The sequence below is a fragment of the Nyctereutes procyonoides genome, unplaced genomic scaffold, assembly GCF_905146905.1.
Source record: "Nyctereutes procyonoides isolate TBG_1078 unplaced genomic scaffold, NYPRO_anot_genome, whole genome shotgun sequence".
In the NCBI taxonomy this organism is placed as follows: Eukaryota; Metazoa; Chordata; class Mammalia; order Carnivora; family Canidae; genus Nyctereutes; species Nyctereutes procyonoides.
Window position 1 is genome coordinate 32,584,873 of NW_026575020.1, and position 17,077 is coordinate 32,601,949.

At 62.8% G+C, this 17,077-nt stretch overlaps 1 protein-coding gene across 4 annotated transcripts in view; it reads left to right on the forward strand.

Moving 5' to 3' along the window:
- The window catches only part of RXRA (retinoid X receptor alpha), a 92,700-nt gene that overhangs the window by 62,304 nt on the left and 13,319 nt on the right, over positions 1-17,077 (forward strand). For all 4 annotated transcript variants that reach the window (XM_055325992.1, XM_055325976.1, XM_055325983.1 and 1 more), the window contains exons 2-4: positions 4,040-4,305; positions 9,354-9,504; positions 9,591-9,770. In XM_055325992.1, coding sequence (XP_055181967.1) covers positions 4,040-4,305; positions 9,354-9,504; positions 9,591-9,770 — 597 coding nt within the window. The remainder of the gene's footprint in view (positions 1-4,039; positions 4,306-9,353; positions 9,505-9,590; positions 9,771-17,077) is intronic.

Consider the following 17,077-nt stretch of genomic DNA (forward strand, 5'->3'; position numbering starts at 1 on the left):
GCCCAAGTGGTCCTGCGATGAAGGGCCTCAGAGGAGGCCTGAGCCCCCCTTTCTAAGTGCTGGGGGGTTCCCTTGCTGCCCAGGAGGGGCAGGGCCCCGGGGGTGCACCCCCGCCCCACCGCAGCAGGGCTGGCATTTCCTGCCACCCACCCCTGTCTGCCAAGTGGGGACCGGAAGGGAGTTGGTGAGGGTTCCCCGGATTCCTGGTGTGGGGTCTCTCCAGGGCTCCCTTTCAGAGGGAGCTCCCTGTGTAGCTCAGGAATCTTGGAGAGTGGTGGAGAGTCCCTCCCTCCGAGGGCCCTCAGGGGCCACCTGCTCAGCCATTCCTGAGTGGTGTATGTAGTTTTTGCTTGCAAGGAGCTACGACGGGAGAGCTCATCACCCCAAGGAGCAGCCCCCGCTGTTGTTGGTCACCTGGAGTGCTTTCTTTACTTTAAAGTTTACCAGATGTAGCTCTTCACCCTGAGGCTCTGGGGGTTCTGGGGCTGAGATCCCAGGGCATCCTGTCTCTGCCAGGGCTCTGAGGCTGGCCTCCAGGTATTGGCATGTTAGAGCCACTTCTGTGGCCTGAGAGCTTTTTGTGTCAAAAGACAGATCTGTGGGCTGCTTCTTCCATGTAGCCTGCCTAGACTGAATCTGGCAACGCCCCCAGGTCTCTTAGCCCGTGTTGGGGTGCTGGGCATCCGCTCTGTTTGCAGAAGGGGCCTCTTTCTCAGACGTCCCTATGAGCTCCAGGGCCACAGCCTCCTTCCCAAGTCTCACTGATTGCTCAGAGCCCCAAGGGCTGTGTGTGTGTGTGTGTGTGTGTGTGTGTGTGTGTGTGTTGAGGTGCTGAGGTGCTGAGGGTATGAGATTCGGCACTTGCCCTCACAGGCCCCTCTGTACTCCCTTGGGTGGGGAGGGTTGGGTGTCTGAGCCTGACCCTGCAGCCCCGCCCCACCAGCCCCACCAAGCGACGATCAGATAAGTGTGTGGTGACCAGCCAGTGACAAGGCCCCAGCAAGTCCAAAGTTTGACTTGTAAAGAATAAGGCCTGCTTACCGCCTCTGCTTATCAGTGGGTGGGGGCGGATGAATGGCTTGGCAGCCTCAAGCCTGCACGCACGTGGAGGGGGGTGGGCAGGGCCTCTGCAAGCCGAGGATGTTTGGGCATTTTTTTGCCTTTTCTTTCTAACATTGCCTTCCTGGCCAGAGTGTCTCTCTCCAGAAAACTCCAGAAAACACACCCAGCCCATTGTCACCCAGGCTCCGGCAGAGTGTCTGCTGTGGATATTCTGTGTAAACAGGAAGCACCCAGAGCGGGGTCCTCAGGAGGCATGCATGGGGGTGGGGGTAGCCACCCCTCTGGACTTGGCAGCCCCAGGGGGCTCGCGCCAGTGTGGAGCCATTGCTGGACACTTGAGCATGTGCCGTTAGGCTGGGGGGTGGGGTGGGGTTGAGGGGTGTCGTTGCTGCAGAGGATGGGGCTGCGTGGAGGCTGGAGGTGGGTGCTCCTTCCCCCATTGGCTCCCCCTCCGCCTGGTTTTCAGACTTGGGCTCTGGGTGCGGGCAGTGCCTTGGGCGTCTGAGGAGCTTTGGGCTGCAGCCTGGCAGCTGGCTGTCAAACAGGCCCCCTCCCTCCCTCCCTCCTTCCGGCCAGGCTTTCTCCTGCTTCTCCCTCCCCTTCCTGGGGGGAGCAGCAAACAAACAAACAAGCAGCAGCTCAGGGCCCAGCGAGGAGCAGAGTGGGCACCAGCCAGGGCAGCTGGGAGCTGGGGCTGCCCCCCGAGGCCCTCCAGGCGACCCTGTGGGTGACCTGGCTGCTGACGAGCAAGGAGCTCCTGCTAAGCCCCGCAGTGCCCTGCTCTGATCCACCGGGAGTACCTGGCAGGGGGTGGACTCTAGGACTGGCTTCTCCAGCTTGGCTCTGAAATCCTGGTTTCCTTCCCACTTCTGGGGAGAGAGGTGAGCGGCTCCCCCTGGGCCGCCCTCCTGGGGCCTGGGGCCCCTCTCCGTGCTCTCCTGTGGAGATGTCCACAAAAGCTGTTTTGCAGGGTCCATCTTGCTCCCCCTTGGCTTCCACCCTGAAGTCAGAGAGGCTCTCCTCCAACCCCATGGAGGCTGAGGCCGCCTCCTGTAGAGCAGGTGTGTGTAGATAGGGAAGCCCAGGTTTGGACAGGGGTGAGTCTGGCTGCAGGCCAGAGAGGCACAGTGGGTCCACACTTGCTGGGAGCTGTGGATTTCTGTGCTCATGCCTTCAGGCAAGTCTCACACCAGAACTCTGTGCCTCAGTCTCCTTGTCTGTCACAGATGGGCAGACAGGGCCATAGAAGCTCAGTGCATCAAGGACCTGCAGCTGGACCTGCTGTGCTTGTCCCGTTGTCAGCCCCGTGTACGCCCCCACCCCCAGCTTCTGGGGGCGTTGGACCTCCAGGTACAGGGTGTTCAGGGCACTGGATGGCTAATGGGGCTGATCTGCAGAAACCACCTTGCCAACAGGTGCTGCTACCATCCAGCCCTGGAATTCCTCTGGTTTTCATTTTCAAGTTCAGTGAAATGGTAGATCCCCAATTTTGTAAATGGCTAGGGTTTCAGATGGATCGGATGAGGCAGCTTGCCAGCAGAGTCAGATAGGGTGCAGGCAGGCTCACCCACCCCTGGCTCGACAGTAGGATTGTGGGCCATCTTCCCACACCCCTGGTCCCATGGAGGAGGGAGGAGGAAGTGCCCAGTGGGCTGGGGGCCACAGGACAGAAGTGAGTAAATGCTCACAGAGGAGGGCAGAGCCTCCTGTGTTCCCCCCAGCACCGGGGACAGGTTCATAAGTCCCCGGATCAGGGTTTTGGCTGGAGTCACGTGTGCTGAGTCCTGACTCGGCCACTATGTGTCTGGACATGTGTCCCTTTGTTCTGGGAGCCTTGAGACACAATTGCTCCGAGGTTCAGGGAGGACGGTTGTCCCTGGGGCTGTCGAGTGGGCAGCCAGGGTGTGCCCACAGACCTGGGGTGTGTGCGACAGAGGCCACTCCGCTGTGTGAGAGAACATTTTGCAGATGGGAAGGCTGAGGTTGGGAGAGGCGCTCGGGCTTGCCCAGGGCATTCCGTGGGGTGGAGGTGGAGCCCTCTGGCCCCTGCACCTCGGCCCTGCTGCCTCTGGGCACCTCCAGTTCCCGCTGGTATGCTGGTATGTTCCACCCGCCTGCCCGCCCGCCCATGGGCAGTGGATTCACCACCTGAGAGCCTCCCTCCTGGGGAGGCTTCTTCCTGCTGAGCCCTCAGGGTGGGTGGGGAGGCCTAATTAGCTCTTGTTGGGGCTTTGAAATCCCTGAGATGAAAGCCTGCGTGTGGGAGGTCCCAGCCTCGCCCCACAGCCTCTGTGGGCTGCATGTCTCCACGCCTGGCACACACCTCCGTCCTCTCCTTGAGGCCCACTCGGAAGAGGCCCCAGGCACACAGGAAGCGTGCATCTCTCTGGGGCCTCACCAGTTGAGGGGCCATGGCCATTGGGGCACCTGAGCAGGCCTGGGCAGTGTGGTTGGTTGGCCTGAGGCCACAGGACTCAGAGAGAGGGTTGGCCTCCTGGGGCATACCTGCTGTGCCCTGGGCCACTGCATGAACACAGGGCCTGGGTTCCCTGTCCTTAAGATGCGGTGATGGTGGTACCTGCCGCATGGCTCTCTCCTTCGTGTGTCACTCTGTACCGAGGACACGATGGGCACTCGGGAGGTGTCAGTCTCATGGTTCTTGCTCTTGTTCATATGGCTTCACCTCAGCCCTTTGAACACATGGGCAGAGGGACTGGCCCCTCGTGGTGACCAGGCGTCCCAGGTGGATGGGCAGCCGTCTGGCCTCCATGCCTGGATGGGCATCTGAGAGCTTGCCTGTGGCAGCTGGGGGGCCTGCCGGGCTGGCATATGTGGGGGGCTGCCCAGGACGGGGAGCTTCTGGCGCTCTGACCAGGCTTGACCTCGCGTTGGTGGGAATTGGTGGCATGAACCATTGCGATCCCTGCGGGAAGTAGGCTGGGCTCCTGACCGCCATCCTCTGGTTCTTGTCTTGCAGACTTCTCCACCCAGGTGAACTCCTCATCCCTCAACTCCCCCACGGGGCGTGGCTCCATGGCCGCCCCCTCGCTGCACCCCTCTCTGGGGCCTGGCATCGGCTCCTCGCTTGGCTCCCCGGGACAGCTGCACTCGCCCATCAGCACGCTGAGCTCCCCCATCAATGGCATGGGCCCACCCTTCTCAGTCATCAGCTCCCCCATGGGCCCCCACTCCATGTCGGTGCCTACCACGCCCACCCTGGGCTTCGGCACCGGCAGCCCCCAGGTAAGTGCAGAGGCAGGGCCCTTCCTGTGGGCCCTGGGGGTGGGGGGGATAGGTGCTGTCCTTTCCACCTTTTGTCTCTGGGAACCAGAACCTCGGAGAGGTGACTTTAGCCTGAACTTGAGCCCAGGTCTGGCTGACTCCCCAGTGCTCGACTCTCAGTTATCGGCCAAGCTCCCTACAGCTGGTCATCTACCCTAGTGGGACCCCTCCTGTGGGGGGCCCCCTGCTCCCGTGACCCCCTGCTCTGTAGAGCGGGGCTCAGTGTTTCTCAGGTTTAAACCTGCCTCCTGGAGCCCGTGCCCCTTCACCGCCCTTCCCTCTGCTCACACCCTCGTCAGGAGGTCTCAGTGCCCTGGGGCCCAGATCCTAGGGCGGGTTATGTCCAGGCTCCATGCAGATGCACCCCTCCTTGGGCCAGGCTCTCAGCCCCATGGTGGCTTCAGCTCATCTGTTGGGCTTGGTGGTCTTTTCCGTAGTCATGTGTTTGGAACAATCTGGCTTTCAGGGTTGTCTCTGAATCAGGAAGCATCTGGTATCTGGCAGGGCCTGGCTTGGTCCAGTTCTTGTGAAGGGATTCTGGAGGCCTGGTCCACCCTCTCCTATGCTTTTTGTCCAAACCCTTGCAGCATTGTCCTGAACTTTTCTGGAGATCCCTGGGAGATCCCTGCAGCTGCCCCCCACCCCCCAGCTCCCTGTGGTTCCTGGTGGATTTCCTGCCTGAATCCCAGGGGGACCTTCCTCTCTGGGGTTGAGCTGTCCTTCCTGAAATCCGCAGGGCTCCTCTCCAGCTCTGAGTTCCTCCCCCGGAATGTGAAGGCCCCTTTGGTGCGTGTCTCCACGGAGCCTCAGGACAGCCTGCTGGGAGAGACTTGAAGTGTAGGCTTCCCTGCCCAGAGCCACACATCTAACCATGTCAGCCTCATCCTAGGGCCGTCCGAGTCCTCTGCTTCTGCACCACCTGCGGGGCAGCCCACTTTGCTCTGGTGCAGGAGGACTGGGATACTGAGCAGGGGCCAGTGTGCTGCCCGTCTGGCCGGGCCTCTAGAGCTGGCCTTGGGGGAGAATCTTGCTGGCTTTTCCAGAGTGACCTTGTCACCCCTTTGTGGTTGAGGGAGAGGGTGAAAGAGCTAAGGTCTCTGGCATCAGTCCAGAGCTCCCGAGCCCTGCTCATGTCACCTGGTCCCCAGAGCAGTAGGAGGCCTGAGGTGCTGGCAGGGGGAGGCTGGGCTATCTTCCTGGGCCTGGCTGGGTTGTTCTTAACACAGCCACCCCACCCCCTTCTCACCAGCTGTACAGCGCCATGCAGGGAGTGCAGAGGCAGGTGGAGACTGAGTGTGCCCCTGCCCTCTGGGGACTGTGACAGAGGCAAGTGTCTGCTGACCCTTGGCCCCACAGGCCCCTTGCTGGTCTCAGGCCTGCCGCCTGTTCATAGACCTGAGGGCTCATGTATAGCAGTAGCCTGGGCAGGGCAGAGATACCCCTCCAGCCTTGGGGGCACTTGCCCTTTGGCACTGTTCTCTGTCTGGGGGCAGGGGCAGGCGGTACTGGGGAGTCAGGAGTTTTCAGGATTACATCCATCCTATTCTCTGTGTTTCTCTGCACACAGCCAGGTTCCTGGCACTTGGTGGGTACTGGTTAAGCCCAAGTTGTGTGTGCAGAGGGCCCTGGGCCCCTTGAAACTGATGAGGGGGTCAGGACAAGAACTGGAGGCACAAACCCAGTATGTCCCAGATGGTCCTGACCTGTGCTCAGCCACCCATCTGTCCATGTGTCCATCTGTCAGGTGGCCCCCAGTGAGTTTTGCCCCAGTCTGAGGCCCCATGCTCAGCCTCTCCTCTGGCTGCCCCTCCTGGGTAGGTGTCTCCCCTGAACCACCCCCCCGCCCCATAGTTCCTTCCTGGAGGGAGTGCAGCTTCTGGGCTTCAGCAGCTTGTCTTGGAAACCTAGGGTTCCCCATATTCACAAGAGTGTGGGTGGAGTTCAAAGGGGGGCATGCCCCACCCCCCTGCCCCAAAACCACAACCGCGAAGTCATGGTTGCCGGAACAAGACTTCTGCTGTCTTGGGGGAGGCCTGGCACTCTGCCTCGTGCTGCCTGTTCAAGTCCACACGGCCAGGGAGGGCCGTTGACACCACACCTGTCCCACTTGACCTTGCCCGGGGGTGTTGGCTGGACAGAGCCAGATCCCTGGTGCTGGTACCCGCACTGCCCCGCATCTCTTCCTGGTCTGGGGGCTCCATCAGCACAGGGCCCGGGAGCATCCCCAGCTCGTCCCAGAGCCCACTCGCCCCACCTAGCCTGCTGTGGGCAGCACTGCGTCCAGGCCTCACCAGCCCAGCAAGGCTTCCCTCGTGAAAGGAGTGCATACCACAGGGTTTGCCCCTGCCTGGATGGCAGTGTGAGGCCGGTGAGGCCGAGGACCTGTCCTTGTGTGCAGCTCTGTTTGTGGGTGATGGCCTCCCTCGTGGGTTGGAGGGCCTGCTGTGAGCTCAGGAGGAAGGGCCTCCTGAGGTGGTGGATGCAGAAGAGAGGAGCCTCAAGAGACGGCAGAGACCCCGGTGCACACTGATGAGGCAGGTGGTTATTTTAGTATGTCCTGTAGGCTCCGGCGGGAACTGAAATAAATGCCAAGGATTTGAAAGGGGAAATGGGAGCAGGCCCCCACCCTGGCCATACCACGTGGTCGGGCTCCAGTGAGGGGCTGCTGGTGCCAGGGGTCTCCCCAGAGGGGAGGTGGGGTACAGCAGGGGAGCAGTCCCCCTTAGGTGGGGGGCTGCAGAGTCCCCTGGGAAGGGGTGCGGGCAGGGCAGAATGAGGCCCCAGGAGTCATTCCAGGCTGTTTTGGGGGCTGTGAACCCAGCCCGAGGCTCCTCTGCTTAGAGCTGGGGAGGGGGAAGAGTGACCCTGACCCTCACAGCCTTGCCTTGGTGGCCCAGGCCTGTGGTGAGTGGGGACCCCAGCTCAGCCTTTGTGTTCCCACAATGCAGGGTCCCTTGGGGCTCCCAGGGCCTCTGGCTGACTGCTGTGCCCATGGAAAGCCTGGTCTGGGAGGGTAGGGATGTGCCTGGCACGTGACCAGGAGCCACAGCACTGACTTCCCGTCCTGCCTGTGGCTCCCTCCCATGTGGGGCCCTGGCCAGCCCTCCTCACTGCTGTGGCCCTGCATCAGTTTACCTAGGGCAAGCACCCAAGGGCCTGCATGCAAATGGGCAGCCGGAGACAGGGCAGGTGGCCCGCTAGCTGCCCAGCCTGGGGTGGGCCAGCACGGAACGGGAGATGTCCAGTTTCCCTCCCTGGTGCTCCCACGTGGATCCAGCCATGTGGAGTCCTGGCTGGGCTTCCGTGTCTGGGGCAGCTCCCCACAATCCAGGGGGCTGTCCTGCCCCCGCCTCCAGCTGTACCCCGCCATGCCTTCTCCCAAATAGTCTGTGGGTTTTCCCACCTGCACATGTCGGGTCTCTACCTGGGACCAGCTGGTGATACCTCCTCCTGGAGACTGTGTGCTAGGCAGCTGCCCCCGCGTACACTCTGTTATCCTGACAGTGGCCCTCAATCCTGCCTGCCAGGGACCTCAGGCCCAGAGTGACTGAGTAATTTCCCCAAAGTCACATAGTGAATGGAGAACCATGATCTGGAGGCCCTGCCCTAAGCTATGCTATTCCCCAGCCCCTCTTCCCCTGTCCCCACCTGGCCAAGGGGCTCTGCAGCACTGCATCACTGGGCACCCAGTGAATGGATGGGGTCACCGAGGGGCTCTGGGCCAGTCGTCCTCTTGAGGCCTCAGTTTCCCCTTCTGCAGCATGTGGGCATCCCTTTGGTGCTCAGCACCTGCTATCAGAGACCGGAGCTTAGCCTGCTGCTCTGCCCCTGACCCTGGGGCCTCCGTGTCCATACCGGGGAGATGGGGAGGGGGCTTCCCGTGCATGGAGAGGCAGCGCATGCCGAGCCTGGGCATTTGAGCACTTAGACCATGCCCATCTGCGCTCCCGGCACCTGGGACGGTGCTGCTGGGCGTGCTCCCCTTACTCAGGGGGCTGCTGGAGCCAGCACTGGCACCCTGTTACAGCCCTGTGGGCTAGAGCCTGCCTCCTGACCTCCAGGCAGCCCACCTGGGCCCCATGGGGGCTAAGCACCCTCCCAGAGCCACACAACCCCCCCCCCCGGGGGTGGGGGAAGGAAGGACCCAGAACTGGCCGAGGGCAGGCCGGAAGGCCAGCATGGAAGGAAGCTTCGGGTGCTTTCTGCTTTGTGTGCTCTGAGCACCCAGCTTTTCCTGCCCCGTGAGAAAGGGGGCCTCGGGGAAGGAAGGAGGCAAGGTTCCTGCGGCAGGAGGGGCCAGGGGCTGGGGGGTGGTGCGCAGCGCCTGCCGCCCTTCCCCAGAGACCTCCGCCTATGGGGGGCGTTGAGGAAGTGGGGGTGCGGGGCCTGCAGAGACAAGCTGGCCTGCGGGGGGCGGCGGGAAGCACCTCTGGGCCCTGGCGCTGACAGGGGAGCCGGGTGGACGGAGCAGAACCAAAACTGCTGTGTCACTGCTGCTCGCAGCTGTTGCCAGGGTGACGGGTGAGTTTCCCACGCTTCCTCCTGGGCAGCGGCAGGCAGCCGCGGGTGGGGCGGGGTGTGGGACCTGGTCCTGGCTCAGCCCTGCTCGCCCTGGGCCACGTGGTCAGAGACCCCACCCTGCCAGCGTGGACCCCGACTCCTGCCCTTCTGTGACCAGGCCTCAGTCTCCCATCTGTGGGTTAGGGGGCCCCAAAGGGCCTGCCTCCCTGGGAGGGTCACGAATTCACGCCATCCTGTCCACCGCACGCGCTGCAGCAAGGGCGGCGAGGGGCAGGGGGTGTCAGCAGGGCCTGGGGTCTCCTCCCTGAGGCCTGTGCTGGGCCATGGGAGGGAGGAGCGCCGAGGGCAGGGCAGCGGGGGTCCCGGACCCTGCCCTGAGCCTCCGTCCTTCTCTCTGCCAAGTGGAGGTGCCCGAGCACCTGCCCTGCTGTAGGGCCGGGGGGTTCGCCGGTGCAGGCCCCTGCACAGCCCTGGTTCTCCCTCCTCAGCTCAGCTCCCCCATGAACCCCGTCAGCAGCAGTGAGGACATCAAGCCGCCGCTGGGCCTCAATGGTGTCCTCAAGGTCCCGGCCCACCCCTCAGGGAACATGGCGTCCTTCACCAAGCACATCTGTGCCATCTGTGGGGACCGCTCCTCAGGTAGGCCACCCTGGGCACCGCGGAGGTCCTCCTGCCGGGCCTCGGGGAGGTGGGGGGGCCGTGTGCTCATGGGCCCCTCCCCGCAGGCAAGCACTACGGAGTGTATAGCTGTGAGGGCTGCAAGGGCTTCTTCAAGCGGACGGTGCGCAAGGACCTGACCTACACCTGCCGCGACAACAAGGACTGCCTGATCGACAAGCGGCAGCGCAACCGCTGCCAGTACTGCCGCTACCAGAAGTGCCTGGCCATGGGCATGAAGCGGGAAGGTAGGCGGGGGGCGGGGGGGGGTCACCCGGCACCAGGCACTCACTCCCGTGGGGCTGCACACTGGGTGCTGTTTCCCCGCAGGCCTGGGCCCCGCCCGACCCTCTCTGGCACCTGCTGCGTGCCAGGCCTTGAGGTCCCCCAGAGGCCTCCGGTTGTCCTTCCAGCCCGGCTGGGGACACATGTGGGTCAGACCCTCCTCTAGGTGTTGGCGGCCCAGTGCATGGGCTCCGGGTGGGGGCCAAGGCTGACGGTGGAGACGGGGTGAAAGGTGCCCAGGAGCGTGGGTGCTGTCTGGAGGGGGGTGGCTGTGGACGCTGCGGCAAGGACAGTGCTGACGAGGGGTGGAGTGGAGCGGGGAGCACCAGAGACCATTAAGATGTCCCCAGGCCTATGAGGTGCTGGGGTGGCCCTGCTTCCTCCTACAGACCTGGTTGGGGCGCCTCGCAAGCATCACCCACGTCCTCAGAGCAGCGGGACTCTCGGGCTTGGATCTGTGCCCATTTGCTTTATTGACAGTGTTTGTTAGGGGCGAGGAAGGGCAGGGGGCGGGGAAGGTGCCTCCCCTGAGGTTACTGAACTTGTCCAGCGGTTCAGCCAGACGTGGTCTGAGCTCTCGGCCCTAACTTGCAGTGTGGCCTTCCCAGAGCCCCTTGGTGTCCGTGGGCCTCAGTTTCCCCATCTGCAGGCTTGGTGACTCCTGGTTATAGTCTTCATCCAAGCTTGAACGGGGGCAGGTCCATCCCACTGAGTCTGGCACCCAGGGCCTCGTGGGCTGGGGGGTGCTGTCAGGGTCAGGGTCTGCATGCCTGCCCCCATCTGTGCCGCACTGCTCATGGCGGGGTCCCCGGGCTGCTGCCTCAGCACTGAGGACAGTTACCTGGGGTCCTGTGGTTCTCATATCATTCCCTTTTCTAGCCTCTGTTCTTGTGGAGAAACTGAGACCCCAGCTGGGCCATGCAGTCCCGTAGGATTTCTTGCTGGGGGCTACAGGGCAGGCAGGACCCGGGATGTCCTGCCGTTGGCACCACTCCTGGCAAGAGGGCCTCGGGGTGCTAGCGCTGAGCTACAGGGGCTAGCCTGGGCTGCACACATTGTGATTGGGATGCAAGTTCCCTGCAGTGCTCATCCTCGTACAGGTGGAGAGACTGAAGCCCAGAGTGTCTGGGGCTTGTCACTGTGTGCCAGGTGGGACCCGGGCCTCTGGCTCCAGTGCTGTCCTCATTCCTTTCGGCTGTCATGGGTCATAGGAAGCTTGTGCCCAGCCAGGGGAGGGGAGCACCTGGCCTCGGTTCCTCTGGAAGGCAGGGCTTGCTGGGGGTGGTCCATGCAGCTGGGATGGGAACTCCGGTGGGGTGAGTGTGTGGTGGGCAGTGGACCCGTGTGTGCCAAGGCCTAGGACCTGACCAGATGGCCCGGTGCCAGCATGCTGGGGGAGGCTTGGGCTCCCTTGAGGACATCCTAGCACAGAGCGAGCTTGGGTTGGTGCCTGAGACCACTCCCTTGCCAAGCTCAGTACTACTGGTGCCAGGAGGCATGCTGGCATTGAGTTGTGGGCATGCGTCCACTCAGAGTGATTGTCACATTACCAGGCAGGGTCCCCAGGTGTGGTCAGTGCTGATAGGAGAACCCGGCTGCAGGCAGATATCTAGCCTGATGCCTTGAGAATGGAAGGGTGTTGGGACATCTGGGTGGGTCAGCGGTTGAGCATCTGCCTTTGGCTCAGGTCGTGATCCTGGGGTCTTGGGATTAAGTCCTGCTTTGGGCTCCCCACAGGGAGCCTGCTTCTCCCTCTGTCTCTGTCTTTCTCTGTTTCTCATGAGTAAATAAGTTTTAAAAGTCTTTTTAAAAAAAGCATAGAAGAAAAAAAAAAGCATAGAAGGGTGTCGGGCAGACTGTGTGCCCAGTCAGAAGGAATAGTGCATGCCAGGGCTGAGAACATCAGCAGATACAGCACACTGCAGGGCCTGGAGGCCGTTCTGACTCGAGAGTGACCCTCCATGGGTCCCTGGATGGTCCAGGAAATGCTCATCTCTTCTCAAGACCCTGCAGCCTGGCCACTTGGAGCCTGGGCATCATCAGACTCTAGCTGCCTGGCCCCCTTTACCACCACCCCCGCGCCCCCCAGGCCTGGGAGAGAGCAGATGATGCCCCAGTCCTGTCTCAGTGGAGCTGCAAAGCCCCAGGGCTGGGAGCTGGTTGGCTACTGGTGCCCACAGTGACTGGGCCTTGTTGCGAGTGGCTGTTAGAAGCACCTGCTGTGTGTGAGGCCTCACTGGGCACCCCGCCCCATCGTTACGCCCCTCGCTCCCTTACTCGCGGTGCTGTGATGCTGCCCTACACATCACAGATGGACAGATGGGCTGCAGAGGGGGACATGTGGGGGGTGGCAGGGGAGGCTGCAGGGCAGTATAGCGGGGCCCAGGTTGCACCCCTCAGCTTGGTCCAAGATTGAGCCAGCCCCCGTGTCTCTCTTGCCTCGCTCTCTTGTGTGATGGATAGATCTGGTGCTTTGGACACATTCCCAATGTGGGACACGGCCCTTGAGACCTGATTTATGGGTCGTTAGATAAATACCTGATCCCGTCAGGACCCACCCACCTCCCCTTTGCCTCGTATTGGATTTAAAAGTCGGGAACGTGCAGTAAAAACCCTCCTGCGGAGCTCTCTTATGCCTCCAAGACAACAGCCTGAAGCCGGGCCTCTGACATGTGTTTGCCTGGTGTGTGGCTCTGCAGTACATGTCCCAATGTGCAGGGGCCCAGTCCACAGCCTCCATCTCGGGAGGAGTGACCAGTGGCCCCAGTGTGGTGCTGGTGCCAGCCCCTCAGGGAGCTCCATGGTCTCCCAGGCTGAGAAGCCTGTGACTGGGTGCTGGGAACTGCCCGCAGGCTCCCCGGAACTGGTCCTGAAACAGCTCCTTTCCTGTGTTGTCTTGGACACAAGGAGGGCCCCCTGGCAGCGGCAGGAGAGTGGGGGCCAGGCGTGCATGCTGGTCTTGGCCTGGAGCACCTAGGATGTGAGGTGTTGCCTTTCAGGCTAGTGTGGGCCGTATGACCCCTCAGTGAGACTTGTGGTTGCACCCCTGGTACAGGTGAGGAAGCGGGCATACACCCAGATGGTGTCGCCCAGTGCAGCATGGGAGGAAGCAGCTTGGGGTCAGTGCCTGGACCACCAACCACAAGGAGAGCTCGGGAGGGGCTTGCTCTGGCTCAGAGCTGATGGGGACCCCTCCTCGGTGCCGGCCAATGAGGGATGCTGCAGGCAGATAACATCTCTGTTGGGCAATGCAGGGGCCTGTGCACACAGGCACCACCCAGGACTCGCTCTGCAGCATTCTCGGAGGAGGTGGGGGCTGAGGCCCGGGTGGGAGATGGCAGCCATGTGCCAGGCTGAGCCTGGGCCTGTCTGCTGAAGCGCTATGGCAGGGCTCAGGGGGCCTGCTGGCGCTCCTGGTCTGTTGTGGGGACCTGGCCCCACCTGAGTGATGCTGACTCAGGCTGGAGGGTCACCCCACTGCCCTCCTGTCTGCTTCCTTCTTTTCCCTCCAGGAAGGCCTCTCCCTGCTTCCTTCCTGCCTCCCTTTTCTTTCCGAGCTCTGTCTCCTGCGTGCATGCGTGTGTGTGTGTGTGTGTGTGTGTGTGCGTGTGTGCATGCGGGCACACATGGGGGTGCATACACAATCGCCCCACACAATCCGACTGTGGAGAAAGAAGCTGGCTGGGTTCCAGTGCTGCCCTGTCAACATCGGGCGAGTGACTCTGCCTCTCTGAGCCCGTTTCCACGTGTGCACAATGGGGGCGTCGGCGGGCCTCTCCTGCAGGCCAGTGGGGAGAACAGGGCAGGTGGAGGCCCTGTGCCGGGGGGGCAGGGGGGTTGGAGAGTGGAGAGTGTGTGTGTGTGTGTGTGTGTGTGTGTGTGTGTGTGGTCACTGTCATGTAGGGCGCTTGGCCTCGAATGCCCCGAGGGACAGAGGGGTGTGTCCTCTGAGCCTGTCCATCTGACAGGACACCCCCTCTCTGGGTCCCAGGGGCTTTGGCCTGAAGAAAGGGTGCTGGGCCAGGGCCTTTTGGTGACCGTCAGTCCTGCCTGTCCTGGGGGCTGTGCCAGGGTCAGAGGGCGGGCCCAGCTGGCTGGCAGTGGCCAGAGCAGGGGACGCAGCAGTCTGGGGTGCTGCCTCTCAGAGATGCCCCTTCCCACCTCCTGGCTTCCTTCCCAGCCCCAGCAGCCTGGGGGGGTGGCCCACTCTGGCCAAGGGGCTGGGGACCCCAGTCTCCCTGGGTGCACCCTCCCTGCCTATGGCTCCTGGTCTTCCCGGGGTCCCACAGCACTCAGGCCTGGGGGGATAATGAGGCCCTGTGTTGGCAGATGCCTCCTGCCCGAGGCTTCCCGGCACCAGCAGAACATAAGTTGGACATGACTACCTCTGAGAGGTGATGGAGTTGGCGGGACATAAATCCCCAGGCTCCTGCCTGACTCCTCTACTGTCTATAAATAAAACTATAATATTCATAATGATGCCGCTCAGAGCTTCAAAGTGCTTCACGAGGCATTGGCTAATTAACTCGTGCCGCCCTCGCCGAGGAGGCAGTTGCTGAGGACCCCTGCCCACTGCTGCTCTGGGTACTGCCCTCCACGCTCGGGGCTGTCCCATCTGCCCCAACCGTGCAGGGGGAGGAGATCCATGGCCCGCTGGCCACAGCCACGTGTGAGGAGTGTGGGAGCGGCAGGCACGGGGCGGGGGCAGCCCAGGGCCAGCGCTGTGGTTTCCCCCTCCAGGGCTGAGGAAGCGGGGCGAATGGCCTGGCGGGGGCATGGTGGGGGCGTGGCGGGGCTCAGGAGTACAGCCACGCCCCTCTGGGGCTCTGGACCTGTTTTCCCAGCTGCTGGAAGGAGGCAGCTGAGCTAAGCTCATGCCCCTCAGCTGTGTCCTGGCTCTGACAGCTCAGGGGTTGGCCTAGGACTACCTCCAGCCTTGGGGGCTCTGGGACACGGGCCTGCCTGCACTCTGGGTTCAGCACCCTGGCTGCCAGCCACGTTGGCTCTCCTGGCCTGTCACCCTGTGCCCTGTGGCCGGGGGGTGACAGAGGAGGTGCCCTGCTCCAGCCCTGCAGCCGCCACGTGTTGGGATCTGTGAGCCTGGCTGGAGAACGACTGGCCGTCTGCAGGCACGCCAGCTCCTGGCCACTGCCCGCCAGCTTGAGCTACCCACTGCAGACCCCACCTGCTGTCAGATTTTCTGGAAGAGCTAGGCTTGCAAAGACTCTGACTTGGGGCCTCCTGCCTGGCTCCTTGGCCAGCTGGTGTGATTTGAGGGTGTCAGCTGGTCCCTGTCCTTGACACTTGCTGTGTGGATGAGAAGTCCCCGGCTTGAGTCTGGGTCTTGGAGAGTGCAGCCTCTGGCAGGGCATTGGCTCTCAACAGCTACTAGTCCGTGCAGGAGGGACATGGGGCCTGCCCTCAGGGGCCCCATGGGCTGGTAGAGATCTGTTCACATGGACTGTTAGGGAGCTGTGGGCCATGCTGTGGGAATCAGGCAGGCCCGAGGGACCCCTGGGCCTGGCACCATTGGGGAGCTCTCACACCCCTGAGCTGGAAGAGTGGGGGGACGAGGGCTTGTGGACCCCAGGGGAGGCTGCTCCCAGGAGCTGTGGGCTTAGAAGTGGCAGCTGCGGATGGAGGCAGGGCAGGGGGGGGGCCAGAGCCCGGGACACCCTCCTCCCACCCTTCCCTCCACGTTTGCCAAACCCAGCAGGGAGCCAGAGGGGAGAGGGGAGATGAGGCAGCCTGAGCTTGGGCCCTCAGAGCCAGGGCAGGGGAATGGGTCTGGGGGTTCAAGGAGGCATCCCAGGACAGCCGGCATCTGTGAGAATGGGGACTGTGTGTCACCCTCTAGAGACGTCCTGGAGAGGAGGCCGAGCCCCATCCATGGGGCAGGGGCCAGAGCACTCAGGAAGCCCCGAGAGAGGCTTCTGCTCTCCAGAAGACACTGCCCCAGGACATTGGACCGGGAAAGAGGGTGCTGAGCACAGCATCCCACGAGGGTGCGAGGAGTGAGGGCAAGGTGCCAAGCTCTGTAGGGACGGGGTCTCCCATCTGGCTTTGGAGATGTCAGTCTGGGATGGGTCAGGAGTAGGCAGTGGGAGGTCATATGGCATAAGGAAGGCCTGGTGGAGGGAGAGAGGTGCCAGCATGTGGCCGGCAGCCCTGGGAGGGCCTCGAGGCCCGTTGGCTGAGCCCCTACCTCCAGGCGGCCGGAAGCTGGGCCATGGGCCAGAGGGCCGGCAGCTGTTGCATCAGCTGACCTGAGTTGGCTCCTGTGTCATGGAGCAGGTTCAGCTCCCACAGACGTCACTGTATGTTGTCTTCACGCTCTGCCCTTGGCTCTGGGTCTCGGGCTGTGTACTGGGCCCTCTCCACCGTGCTGCTTGGGTGCAGTCAGGGAGTGGGGTGGTGAGGGTCCCGGGAGGTGGTGCCAGCTGCTGCCAGATGGCCTGCGCCCGTTGGGCGGTCTGGGTGTCCTCTCCAGGTGAGGGTTCTGTGGGGCCCATGAGGTCTGTTGGGCACTTGGCTCAGCAGATTGGCCTGCTGGGTGCAGTCTTGGAATAGAGGGCTGCTCGGACTGTCTCCCAAGGACCTGCTGCCACCAGGTCCCGCCCAGTTCTTGAAGTCCAGGGAGTGCACTCCCTGTACCACTTGGGGTGCTGTGAGGGACCCAGGCCTGCCACGTGGGGCGTTCCCCACTCAGGATGATATTCCACATCTTATGAGGAGCCCCCTGGACTCACTGTGGCCCAGGAGACAGGCCCAGCTCCAGCAGTCCCGGGGTCCTCCTCGGGGATCTCCGGCTCCTGGGCTCTGCAGCGAGGGGCCACTTCCACGCCCTTCCCCTCCGCTTGGATGGGCCTGTGGATGGAGATCTCCCTGCCACACTCTAGAGGTTACCTCACCAAGCTCCCACTCTGTCGGGATCTCCAGGGGACCCCAAGAAGCTGAGGGCCTTGTCAGGTAGGGGCTGAGGAGCCGGCCCTGGGGGGTCTGCTGGAGGGGGATGTCCACACATCTCTAGCTCGGGAGAACAGGGCCATAGGAGGGTAGGCATGGGTGGGCCTGGGGGAGGCCTGCCCGTCCTGGTGCTGCAGTAATGGCATCTGGGTACCCCCAATACCCCTGTTGGCTCATGCTGTGAGAGTGCCGTGTAGACGGCCCTTCCCAGGCCTGTAGCAGGCTGCACAGTTGTGACTTCTCCCCTTTGTTGACTCATTTTCCGTGTGTGTATGTGGCGGGGGGGAGAGGGGGAGGGGTGCAG